The sequence below is a fragment of the Acinonyx jubatus genome, chromosome C1, assembly GCF_027475565.1.
Source record: "Acinonyx jubatus isolate Ajub_Pintada_27869175 chromosome C1, VMU_Ajub_asm_v1.0, whole genome shotgun sequence".
Taxonomy (NCBI): domain Eukaryota; kingdom Metazoa; phylum Chordata; class Mammalia; order Carnivora; family Felidae; genus Acinonyx; species Acinonyx jubatus.
Window position 1 is genome coordinate 91,217,959 of NC_069381.1, and position 13,632 is coordinate 91,231,590.

General features: G+C 43.6%; 1 protein-coding gene across 1 annotated transcript in view; it reads left to right on the top strand.

The window, feature by feature from the left end:
• Positions 1-10,404, top strand: part of FNDC7 (fibronectin type III domain containing 7) — a 29,700-nt gene extending 19,296 nt beyond the window's left edge. Inside the window, exons 10-13 of the mRNA XM_015075804.3 lie at positions 1,040-1,300; positions 5,619-5,648; positions 9,315-9,383; positions 9,469-10,404. Coding sequence (XP_014931290.3) covers positions 1,040-1,300; positions 5,619-5,648; positions 9,315-9,346 — 323 coding nt within the window. The 3' untranslated portion in view covers positions 9,347-9,383; positions 9,469-10,404. The remainder of the gene's footprint in view (positions 1-1,039; positions 1,301-5,618; positions 5,649-9,314; positions 9,384-9,468) is intronic.
• Positions 10,405-13,632: the final 3,228 nt, after the last annotated feature.

Here is a 13,632-nt window from a genome sequence, read left to right on the forward strand (position 1 = left end):
GGTATTTTCAATTAAAGCTGATAGCAGTTAATGGGGCACCTGACTGGCTCAGTCAGTTAAGCATCCAACTCTTGGTTTCGGCTCAGGTCATGATCTGGCTTCATGAGTTGGAGCTCCTTGTGGTGTCTGTGTTAGCACAGAGCCCACCCGGGATTCTCTCTCTCCTTTTCTGCCCCTCTCCTGCTGGTGCTGACTATCTCTCTCAAAATAAATAAATACATTTTTAAAAACCTGAATGCAGATGATTTAAATTCAATCCCACTAAAATCTTGTGGAACTAGGGCATTATGAAAGATCTTAACAAGGATTCTATACACTTGGCTCACATTTGTATACAATACATATCTGCCAAGTGGAGATTTTTTGTAATGTTTATTTTTGAGAGAGAGAGAGAGAGAGAGAGTGCAAGCAGGGGAGGGGCAGAGAGAGAGGGGGTACAGAGGATCCAAAACGGGCTTTGTGTTGACAGCAGACAGCTCGATGCGGGACTCGAACTCATGAACTGTGAGATCATGACCTGAGCTGAGGTCGGAAGCTTAACCAACTGAGCCACCCAGGCGCCCCACCAAGTGGGGAGTTTTGTGTTGTTTTTTTTTTTATTTTTTTTAATGTCGTATTTATTTTTGAGAGACAGAGACAGAGTGCAAGTGGGGGAAGGGCAGAGAGACAAGGAAACATGGAATTTGAAGCAGGCTCCAGGCTCTGATCTGTCAGCACAGAGCCTAACACGGGGCTCCAACCCAGGAACAGTGAGATCATGACCTGAGCCAAAGTCAGACGCTTCACTGACTGAGCCACCCAGGTGCCCCAAGTGGGGACTTTTTAACTCACTGTTGTTCTCCATTAACAATTCTTGGCTCACCTCAGCATCACACATGGATTTCTAATCATGTGGCCCACCACAGAAAGAACTTGAGTACCCCTTCGAATAATGCTCTAATCATATATTATTTAGGTTACTTATCTTGTTTCCCCACTGTAATAAAGGCCATGTTTATCTATGGTGGAATAAGTGATTTGTGTCTGTTTTTATCCTCAGGTGCCTGCTGCCCTTTGGGAGTGAAATTATATAGGCTGAGCCCTAATGGCATCCGAATCTACTGGCAAGCCTCCAGGGGCTCTACCAATTATAGCACTGACCTCTACGGTTCTAAAGGCATTTTCACCTGTGCCCCAAGAGCTGGCCTCAGTTTTTGTGATGTCACCGAGATACCCTGTGGGGATGTATATACCGTGATGGTCTCACCAGTTGCTGAGACAGGACTGAAGCTTACTTTCTGTCCAAAAAAAATCTATTCAGGTAGAGCAAGTTACAACGCTTTATTTATCTGTCAGTTAAGACTCAGAGCAATCACACTTATTTGCTATGTTAGGAAGGTCAAAGAGGTGTGAAATTTCTATATGCGGCAGGCAGATTCTGGCTACGGGGATCTCAAGCTTCTTTGCAACTGTGATGTTTTCTTATTATATGATTTGGAGACACTCCTCCCTTCACTGTCCCTTTCTTTTTCAGAAAAAGGACCAGATGCTTGCTGTTGAAATAGTAAAGCAGATTTAAAATGATTTTTTGCTTTGAGATTTGGGAATCGGTTTTTAACATAGTCTCAGAGATCATGATAAACACCCTGAAATGTTGGAAATTAAGAGACTTGAATCTTTATCTGCACAGGTTCGAGAAGTTGGAGAATCAGGGGAAAAAATGAATTTATAAATCAGAAGCTAGCTTTGGAAATATGAGTGGGCAGGCAGTCTGTGGTCACAAAACATGACTGTCAGCAGCTGCCATCTCACCAGAGCTGGCAGAAAAACATTAGCAATTCCCCTGTTCTGTCTTCCAGCACCTTCTGCTACCTTGCCCAGAGCATAGACATATATTTTTCATATATTTCTAAAAAATAAATTTTAAGAGAAGAGATAAGGCCCTAGAACTTTATAGGTGATCACAGGAAGAAGAATAAATACTGACTCAGAAACCTTTACTGATAACCAGAATCTAAGAATTTCTAATTATGTATAGGTAACAGGAAGGCTCAAATGGCCCCTGGAAAGAACCAGGCCAGGTCTTCTTAATACTGTTCTTGCTGCCCTTGGCTGTCATGCTCTGATTCCTTGTATTTTCATTATCTTGTCCACAGAACAAGCTGGCCCAAAGTACTGCCCTATGGGAAGGGACAGATCTTAGGAAAAAGAGACTCAATACCAGTGTTTCATCATGTTTGTATTGTTTTGTAATTTATCAAGTGTTTTCACATTCAGTATCTCATTGAACGCTCAAAATAACTCTATAAGGTAGATTCAACAACACGTTTTATTAGCTCCAACGTATAAATGAGAAAATTGAGGCTTCCAGCCTCTCAAATCTCTTATCTATAACTCTTCTAACCTCTAAATTCATATTCAAACTTGATACCTCTACCTGGAGGTGCCCCAAGGCATTTCAACTCCTCAGGGCAAAAGGGAACTCCTGATCTTCTGCAGTTTCTAATCTTCCTCCCTGCATCCTTATTTCAGGTACACAAGCTAGAAATCCTTCAGTCAGAGGTGCTTGGGTGGCTCAGTCCGTTGGGCCTCTGACTTCGACTCAGGTGATGATCTCACCATCCGTGAGTTCAAGTTCTACATCGGGCTCTGTGCTGACAGCTCAGAGCCTGGCGCCTGCTTCGGATTCTGTGTCTCCCTCTTTCTCTGCCCCTCCCCCACTAGTGCTCTGTCTCTTTCTCTCTCTCAAAAATAAAATAAAAACATTAAAAAAATGTTTTTAAGAACCCTGGAGTCAGCTTCAGCCTCTCCTTTACCCTCCATATTTAAGGGGTCTCCAAGTCCTATCCTATTCACTTTGTGATGTTTTGGGGTTTTTAAAAATATTTTTAAAAAAGATTTTAAGTAATCTCTACACCCAGGGTGCCTGGATGGCTCAGTGCATTGAGCATCTGGCTCTTGATTTCAGCTTAGGTCATGATCTCACAGTTTGTGAGTTCGAGCCCCACCTTGGCCTCTATGCTGACAGCATGGAGCCTGCCTGGGATTCTCTCCTCTCTCTGCCCCTCCCCTGTTCTATCAAAATAAATAAATAAACATTTTTTCAAAAACTTAAAAGAAGAAGAGTAATCTCTACACCCAACATGGAGCTTAAACTTACAACCCCAAAATCAAGGGTCACATGCTCTACCGACTGAGCCAGCCAGCCATTTAAAAACAATGGTTTTTAAATCTAACTTCTCTTCTCTCCTACACCTACTGCTATATGATAGGCCCTCACCACTTCTCCCCGAGACTACTGCCCCAGTGTTGTCTTCTGGAGCTCATGCCAGCCTCCATGCTATTATCAGAGTTGTCATTTCCGGACACTGATCCAATTATGTTTCCTTTATGCTTCAGAATCCTCAAAAGTGTTCCATTGCCCCATGGATAAAAGTCAGTACTTAGAGCATGGCATTCAAAGCTCCTCACAGTCCATCCATAGTTAGTCTTCCTACACTTGCACTGTTCAATAGATATTTAACACAAGCCATGTATGAAAAAATTTAAATTTTCTAGTAGCCACATTAAAAAATTAAAAACAAATAGGTAAAATTAATTTTTTAAGTTTATTTATTTATTTTGAGCAGGGCGGGGCAGAGAGAGAGAGAGAGAGAGACAGAGAGAGAGAGAGAGAATCCCAAGCAGGCTCTGTGCCATCAGTGCAGAGACCAACATAGGCTCGATCCCACAACCCTGAGATCATGACCTGAGCTGAAATCAAGAGTCAGACGCTTAACCAACTGAGCCACCCAGACTCCCCATGTAAAATTAATTTAATTATATGTTTTAGTAATCCAACATCTCCAAAATATAATTTCAACATGAAATCAATGTAAACATTTCACATTATTTTTTTCATACTAAGTCTTCAAAATCTGGTGTTCATGTAATACAGCATACCTCAGTTCAGACTAGCCACATTTGGAGCCCTCAGGAGCTACATGTTACAGGTGCCTGCTGTGTGGAACAACACAATTCTAGGCTCATTCCACAATATCTGTCCTAAGAGGACTCTATTCTCTAGTATAGCCGCATGGAATCATTCCCACACACCTGCCCTCACCACACACATATACCGTGCCGTACCATGCTTCTGAGCTGATGTAGTACTCTTCTCTTTGCCTGGGATTCCACCTCTGCCAAGGGAATTTCCTCTTCTCTGTTAAGTCTTCTCCAATTTTTAAAAAAATGTTTATTTTTGAGGAAGAGAGTGAGCATAGGGTGGAGGAGGGGCAGAGAGGGGGACAAAGGATCCAAAGCAGGCTTTGTGCTGAGAGCAGAGAGCCTGACTTGGGGCTTGAACTCATGAACTGTGAGATCATAACCTGAGCCGAAGTCAGACCCTTAACTGACTGAGCCACCCAGGTGACCCAAGTCTTCACCAATTCTTAGAGGCTGATTAGTCTTTGTGCTGCCTCTTTTGTGGCCCCATATCACCCTTATCTTTACCCCTCCATACAGCTGTGAGTTGAAAATGTGTTATTTCCCCTAATAAATAGTAATCTCTGGACTCTCAACACATAGCACATAACTATCTCCAATATATTTTAAATTAAAAAATGAATGAGTTTATGTGTTTGCCTATGATCCCACAGCCAGTATGTCAGCCACTAGAAGACCTTGTTATCAGAATACCCTCGGATTCGGAACGCCTGGGTGGCTCGGTAGGTTGAGTATCTGACTCTTGATTTGGCTCACAGTTCGTGAGACTGCCCCTCGTGTCTTGCTCTGTGCTGACAGCATGGAGCCTACTTGGGATTATCTCTCTCTGTTCCTCCGCTGCTCGTGCTCTCTTTCTCTTTCTCAAAATACATAAATAAACTTAAAAGAGAACTCTATACCCTCTGGCGGGGTGCCATCGCAACCTGTAGCCATTCCATATTAGGAAGGATGGGTGTTTAGACTCAGGAAATCTGCTTTTGCTCCATTTCTCTGGTAAAAATCAGGCCTCTGAGGAAAGTTCTTTCTTTTTGTTTTTTGCGTTTCTTTTTTTCAATGTCAGTGATGCCTTCCTTTGATTATTAGGACGATATTATAAATGATAATAATGACCAATATTTATTGAGTGTATTGCCAGGCACTGTCCTATTAACTCAATTGATTCCTATAACCACCTTATGAGGTCGGTGCTCTTATTCTTTACCACTTTACAGATAAATTAAGGCACAGAAAAGGAAAGTGACTTGTCCAGGGTCATACTGCTAGCTGTATCCTCTTATCAGCCAAGCCGGTTCTTATTCATTCTTTGGTTCACTTTTCCACTATTCTTTTTTTTAATTTTTTTTTAACATTTATTCATTTTTGAAAGACAGAGAGAGACAGAGTGCAAATGGGGGAGGGCCAGAGAGAGAGGGAGACATAGAATCCGAAGCAGGCTCCAGGCTCTGAGCTGTCAGCATAGAGCCCGATGCGGGGCTCGAACTCACGGACTGTGAGATCATGACCCAAGCTGAAGTTGGCCGCTCAACAGACTGAGCCACCCAGGTGCCCCACTTTTCCACTATTCTTAAAGCTTCACCATCTTTTTTTAAAGTATCTTTAATATTTTAAATATGTCAGTTAATACATAAAAATGCTTTTGTTGTTATTCATTCCAGTAACCTGCTCTGGAAGTACACTTGGAATGGGTAAGTCCTTTTTCTCATGGATGAAATAGAATTTTTGTTGTTGCTCTTTAGGGTGACTCTTTCTGTGATGTGAGTGGTTCCTGCCCTCCCCTCCCATAACCGTTTCCCCCTATTAGAATGCCTCCCCTCAGATTCCACCAGTTGAAATGAATTCCTTTGCATTCGGAAGTCTTTTCAGTCTCCCAGGATCCCACGGGAAAATGTAAATACGTGTCAGAGAGGCTGCCGCTTCCTCCTTCATTTCAGAGACTGGTTCCCAGCCCTGCTATACGTTGAGTCATCTTCTGGAGAGCTTAAAAGTAACTGACGCCTGGGCTTTATCCCCAGAAAGTCTGATTTAATTGGTCTGGGGTAAGTCTGGGCATCAGGATTTTTCAAAGCTCCTTAGGTGATCCTACAGCGTAGCCAAGCCTGAGAACTGCAGCTTTAGAGCAGGCCTTCTCAGACTTTATTGTGCATGCAAATCACCCGGGGTCTTGTTAAAACCAGATTCTGATTTGGTAGGTGTGGGAGGATCAGAGCCTTTGCACTTCTAACAAGCTCCAGGTGATGCCGGTGACATTGATGCTGCAGGTCTGACCACCTAGTAGCCAGGTGTTAGAGGGAAACTGTTAACAGCCTGCAAAGAGCAAGGATGTCTGCTTTGCATTTACATGGGTGGCTATGCCAGTGGAGGAAAAGAGGGTGCTGAAGGGGGAGTTGGAGTAAGGATACTCTCACTACCTCCTTGGCTATGCTCAGAACTGACCGTCCCTGGGCTATTCTAGGTCCCACATGGAGGCTACTCTTGGGCAGGGCATGACCACAGAGCTGTGTGTGCTGGCCCAGTGAGTAGCATGTGCTGCTTTAAAGGAATCCTTGCCACATCTTCCAGGGGCCTGCTTGGTTTGGGGCTTTGAGAAAAACCCCAGGGAGTATTATCAACCCCAAACTACAGATAGGACATACACACACACACACACACACACACACACACACACACACACACAGAGTCACATGCCCATTCAGATATGGCTGACTTTAGAGCGTATGAGTGGAAATGAAACCTTCCCATCGGTAAACACCACAGGAAAGCCTCCCAGACTGGGCCAGCTCCCCATCCAACACTTCCTTCCATCGACAGGGATTGGGTCTAGAGTCTCTCTCCACTGCCTGTTCTCCAGGTCCAATGCCTCTCTGAGCACAGCAGGACGCATGCTTTCCAATTCTTGTCCCACCTGCAGATCTGAAATAAGCACAATCCCTATTAATTTTTAAAAGTGTTCTGTCTCCAGCAACTATAGGGAAACCTGCCTGACTTATTAAAAACAAACTGTGAGTGGGCACCTGGATGGCTCAGTTAAACGTCTGACTCTTGATTTCAGCTCAGATCATGATTTCACCATTTTGAAACTGAGCCCCGTGTCAGGCTCTGTGCTGAGCCTCTGTGCTGAGTCCTCATGACCATGAGCCCTGGTCTTCAGTGAAATGTACACAGGCCTGGATCTGCATTTTTGGATCCTATATTCAGTATTATGGCAGTATTTAACCAGTGTTTCCCTGAGACCCAGAGGGGTGGTAGAAGGGACTTGGGGGCCTCTCGGAGGAGAGGAGTGGTATGTTATAATACTGGCCTTTCCTAACATTTTGTTAAAGAAAGAGTTGCAATGGCTCTTTAAAAAAATGCTTGAAAACCATCATGCTTCGACTTTGCTACTCATCAGCATCACCAGAAATCTTGTTCAAAATGTAGTCTCGGGGGTACCTAGCTGGCTTAGTCAGTAGAGCATGTGATTTGACCTCAGGGTTGTGAGTTTGAGCCCCACCTTGGGAGTAGAGATTACTTTAAAAAAATGTAGATGTCTAGGCCTGTTGAGGTGGGATAGGGTCTGGGCCTCTGCAGGTCTATCAGTTTCTCAGGTGATTCTGATACTCTGGAATTTGAGCAGTGGTGCTCTGGTCAATACTCTCCCTCCCCTCTTCCTCTGTCCCTCTGGGCTGCCCCAGGTTTTCACTTCTCCTTCCTTAGTGAGGTTCAGGCTTGAGCCTGAAATCTGACACTCTCTTCAAGTAGATCCTGAAGCACTCTCAAAAATAAGAGTAAGGCAGATCACTTGAGAGTCTCTACATCATACAGAATTCATTATTATCTAAGGAGGAATTACTGTTGTCTCTCGGTTTGGCATTTCTCTTCCTTATACACGGGACTAATCAGATTGGGTTGCTGGGGGACATGGGGCTCCCAGATACACTAAGGGAAGCCTTGGGAATCTTGTTGGTCTAAGACTTTTGGTCTTCCTTGGCTCTTGGATTACCCTGAAGTTTTCTAACAACATAAATGGATTGTTTAAGAGACAGATCTGGGTTCAAATCCCACCGCTATCACTTACCCTTCGGCAAGTTGCTTCAACTCTCCCTCAGCCTAGGTTTCCTGAAAATTGGAATAATTAATTCATCAGATGTTATAAGGATTAAATAAGATATAAACTGTTGGACACAATGAGAGTTCCATAGTAAGCACTTACTTAATAAATGGTCGTTATTTTTTTAATTTATTAAAAGTTTATATATTTTTGAGAGAGAGAGTGTGCACACGTGTGAGCAGGGGAGTGGCAGAAAGAGAGAGAGTGAGAGAGAGAGGATCCCAAGCAGGCTCAGCACTGCCTGTGCAGAGCCCAACACGGGGCTCTGAACTCATGAACTGTGAGATTGTGACCTGAGCAGAAATCAGGAGTCAGACACTCAACTGAGCCACCCAGGCGTCCCTAAAAGGTAGTTATTACTAATTCAAGATCAGTTCAAGCTCATATCATGCTGCATTATATTATGTGCCAGTTATTAACATTTTAATGTGCTTCTTGTAAGATATTTGTGTTGTAACCTCAATCCTCATAATACCCTAATTGATTCATTCTCAGAGTATGGTCCCAGGGCCAATAGCATGAGCAACATCTGGGAACTTCTTAGAAATGCAATTTGTGGGGCTCCACCATAGACCTAATGAGTCAGAAATTCCAGGGTTGGGGCCCAGCAATCTTTCTTTTAACAAGCCCTCTGAGTGATTCTGATGCACACTCAAGTTTGAGAACCACAGCTCTAATTCAAAGCAGCCATTCTGATGCTTGAAATGTGATGCAGGTTGGAAGGTAAGAGGGAAAACCACCTGGGGCAAGGGGGCTCTAACAGGAAGTAGTTTGACATCCCTCCATGGAGGCATTGTTTGTCCTCAGCATCCAACCTGCTTCCTTGTCACTCACACTTTGGGGGGAATTTTCCTCCTGGAAACTCCCTCAGCAGTTAAACAGATTTATTATGTTGTCCCTACACAGACCCCCGAATCAATAAGATTACGTAGCTGTCTGAGAGCCCAGCAAATTGGCCTGGGGTAGAGGGGGAAGTGGAAAGTTCTTTGTCCTGAGTCAGGAGTCTGAACTCCAAGAGACCCTGGGCAGGTTCATTTCCTGAAGCAACCTGGTTAGTTAGAACCTGCTGGTTCGTTTCTTCTTGACCTTTGAACAGTTCAGACCGTCTTAATTTCCGGTTAACTTGCTGTGAAGTGCTATGAAAACAGCCTTTCAAGTCAAAAGACTAAGCTAGATTTCAGAGATATTTGAGGGCTTTTTAATTTAAGAAAATGTCTGCATATTTAATGTATCTTGTGGCTTCTTCCCTTCCTTGCCCTTTCAGTGATTTACCGAGGGAAAAGAAATGCAGAATAACACACTGAGCCACAGACAAAAACAGAGGCTGGACCTAGTGAGTAACTTCAATTGAAATGGTATGATTCCAAGGCAAAATTTTTTGGCTTTGTTCAAAAAAATTCTTCCCGTATCTTTTGCAGAGTTGACTCAATTGTTAGTGCGATTAGAGGTGGAAAAGCTCTATTACAATACAAAATACCTCTAGGGTAGGATAAGCTCTTTTGGCCTTTAGACTGCAACTCAGACTCCACTTCCTGAAGGCAAGCAAGGTCAGGTGTGTCCTCACCTGTGCAGGAGTTCAAGCTCTGATGTGGAGAGGACTCAGTTGAGAAATGAATCTAGAAAGTCCTCTGGAAGGCTGCCAGAGTGAGCTAGCATGCTGGGAAAGTTCTGGAAACGTGAAAGGTCTGCTGAGAAGGAACTCTTTCTGAAATTTCACATCCAGACACCACACAGACTTCAACACATCCACTTTATAGGTAGTTCACAGACACCCTTGCCAAGCATCCCTCTCTCCGTTCAAAGGCTGCAAATGTTCACTTGGAGAGCTTGAAATCAAGCCACCACACAGAGACACTGCTCATCTCAAGACAGACCCCCAGCAGGACCTTGGCATAGTTTGGAGAGCAACAGCTGCCAGGGCAACCTGTAGTAACAAACACCCTCATCTTAAGTTCAGAGGAAGCCAAATTGCTGGTAGTGTTCGCCGAGACGAAGCATCGTGTGATGTTACCTCTGCGCAAGCATCTGGGAAAGCCAAACTGCCGGCCTGTTGCTAGGAGGATTGCAGTCATGGTTTTGAGTGAGCAAAGACTTCGATGGAGGAATGGCCAAGGCAAAGCCTTACACTGTGGCAGACTGACATCCATGCATCTTTTTCGGGGAGGACCATCGATCTTGCTGGTGGTATCCCCCACTCACACTGTGCTATTTTCACCTTTGGAGAGGAAAGACAATGATATATAATATAAATTTGTCATACCTAGAAAAATGTTTGTCCTTTGAATGTCAATAACATTATTAAAAAATAGTGTGAGTGGGATTGCATAACACACACGACCATAGTGCTACTCCCCAAAAGCATAGCCATGGAGCCAAGAATGTCTGTAGTTAGGTACAACCGTAAAACTCTGCCCAAAGGGAAGTGGGGCATAGAGTTAAGGCTTGAGGTAAGCTGGGGGGGGGGGGGGAGTGGGGAAGGAACTTTTTTTTTTTCTATGCCTCCTTTCCCTTTCCCTGTAAGACTGATGGGAGATACATAATGTGACACTGATAAGAGATACTCCCCAGGGCATCTGCTCTTGAAAAGGAGGCAAGACACAGGTCTCAAGAAATGGAGTTTGCTGCATCAAAGAGCACCAGAGAGGAGAACTGAGTTTAATTCACTTTTGTTCTTTTTTTTTTTTTTTTAATTTTTTAATGCTTATTTATTCTTGACAGAGAGACAGACAGAACGTGAGCAGGGGAGAGGCAGAGAGAGAGGGAGACACAGAGTCCGAAGCAGGCTCCAGGCTCTGAGATGTCAGCACAGAGCCCAACACAGGGCTCAAACTCACGAGCTGTGAGATCATGATCTGAGCCAGAGTCGGACACTCGACTGATTGAGCCACCCAGGTGTTCCTAATTCACTTTTCTTAAAAAATAACAATTCCCTTTTGTTATTTTTAAAAAGCTTTATTTACTTTGAGAGAGAGAGAGAAAGCATGCAGCAGAGGGGCAGAGAGAGAGAGAGAGAGAGAATCCCAAGTAGGCTCCACACTGTCAGCACAGAACCCAATGTGCGGCTCCATGAGGTACTCAAACCCACGAACCTTGAGACCATGACCTGGGCTGAAATCAAGAGTCAGACGCCCATGGGGCACCTGGGTGGCTCAGTCAGTTAAGCATCCAACTTCTGCTCAGGTCACGATCTCATGGTTCGTGAGTTCGAGCCCTGCATTGGACTCTGTGCTGACAGCTCAAAGCCTGGAGCCTACCTCCAATTCTGTGTCTCCCTCTCTCTCTGCCCCTCCCCCACTCGTGCTCTGTCTCTCCCTCTCTCTCAAAAATGAATAAACCTTAAAAAAAAAAGATGCCCAACCAACTGAGCCACCCAGGTGCCTCTTACTTTTGTTCTTAAACACCAGTATATGAACAGGAGCCATCCACATCACTGGGAGAACTCATTGCTTAATAAAGATTCCCAGATATCACCCCTGGAAATTCTCATTCAGTATGTCTAGGACCAGGCTTGGGAATCTATATCTTCAACAAACTCACCAAGTAACACGTGGCCAGGTTTGGGAAACTTAACAGGTTTGCAGTGGTGTGCTCTTCCTTGAAGCAAAATTTCAGTGATGAGAGTCTGAGAAGTGTCAAAAGATAAACTGAGGCATACTAATAAATTTGAGAGTTTTAGCAGAACCTGATTCTAATTCAGCACCACCAGAACAGAAGTAGTTAGGAGTACTCCACAGACAGGATCTCAAGAAAAGACTTTCATAGAGAAGAGACAGGAGCATATCAAGCGTATTGTTTAATTGGCTATAGCTTAAGTGGTTTCTGTATTTGGGAAAGCCTAATTGGCTGTTTGGTTGTCCTTAGACTTTGATTTTTTAATCTTGAGATGCTTACAGGCTTAGGTTTTGGTTTGCTTATACAGGATGTTAAGGCATTAGAACCACCTTGCTTTAATAGATTTCTTGTTTAATTTAACACAAGATAGAGGGATGTGGCATGTGAGGAAAGATTTGGTGAGAAGATCTAGAAGGGTCCATGAGGTTCAGAGTGGTTCCATGCCCTATGAGGGCACCATGAACTGGGGCAACATTCTGAGCTGTGGTCCAGGGCCCATGTGAGACTGTGTGTTGATCCCAGTTGCCAGCAGGGTGTTCTGAGTAGAGTTGTGTCCATGGCTGATTGAACATGGCCAAAGAGCCAAAGGCCAAGGCCAAACAAAGGTCAGAATCCCTGATTTTAGGACACCAGGGAACTGCATCCTATATACCTATACCTTATGAATACCAGGACACAGAAAATGAAATGGTTATCTATCAACTATTTTATTTATCTATTTTTTAAGTTTATTTATTTTGAGAGAGAGACAGAGACAGAGAGAGAGAGTGAGGAAGGGGAAGAAAGAGAGGGAGAGAGAGAATCCCAAGAAGGCTCTGCACTGACAGCCTAGATACGGGACTCAAATTCACGAACCATGAGATCATGACCTGAGCAGATATCGGACACTTAACTGACTGAGCCACCCAGGCGCCCCATCATCTATTTTAACTAGGCATCTGAGGCTGAGGTGCTTCAGTCAGAATTCCACAGAAGACAATGGGGTCCACACTGGTGAACATAAAACCAAAACATGGATGTGGCACATATCATGTGCTTCTAGGTGCTTTCCACATACTCATTTCGTTCTCAGAACAACTCTATGAGCTAGATAATATTCTTTCATACAGATAAGGAAAATGAGACTCAGAAAGATCAAGTAACTCACTCATGTTTACATAGCTAACCAGTTGAAACACAAATTCTCAGGGCACCAAGTAAAAGTCCATGATTTTTTTTTCATGATATTTTTATGGAGAATATTTCTCTGGATTATCATGATTAAGTCATCAGTTATTGATAAAGAAGACCTGAGAATAAGATGTTGGGTGAATGATCTACCCTAATTCAGCCCTTGGTTATTCTGGCTGTTTTTCTGCTTTTTGGGTTCTGGTGGTTTTTTTGTTTTGTTTTGTTTTTTTCCTGCAAAGCAAATTTTTTGCCTCTGATCAGTGTTGTTGGATTTTACCTGTAATTCTGCCATGTCATGTTCAGGGAATTCAAATTCCCTGTTCAATTTGTTTAGGCAAATAAAGTAAAGGAGACTAGAGATATAGCTCAGGGAGGTTATGTGAAATTAAGGCGGCAAGGGAGGGTACGCAATATGGTACAATAGAAAGGGCAATAGTCTTGGAGCTGTCCTGAGGTCTTGCATGATTTATTTAACTTCTGAATCTCAGTTTTCACATCTGTAAAATGGCAATAAGTATTTCATCTTGTTGGGCTGTTGTGAGGTTTTAGATATTATACTCATAGTTCACACATAAATGCAATCACACTGCTACTGAGAGGCAGAGCCAGGATTTATAGGTTGTGGACCCATGTCTTTGTGCAGTTTGGACCACATTTGTTCTCCTATAACACACTCCCACCTTGGAATCTTCAGGGGCATGAACCACAGCTGTACTCCATGTGGTCCGAGGCAAACTTCCAGCCCCAAAGGGCTGTACTGTTTCATTCTCTGACACTGGGTCATTCTCCTCAAGGTAGGA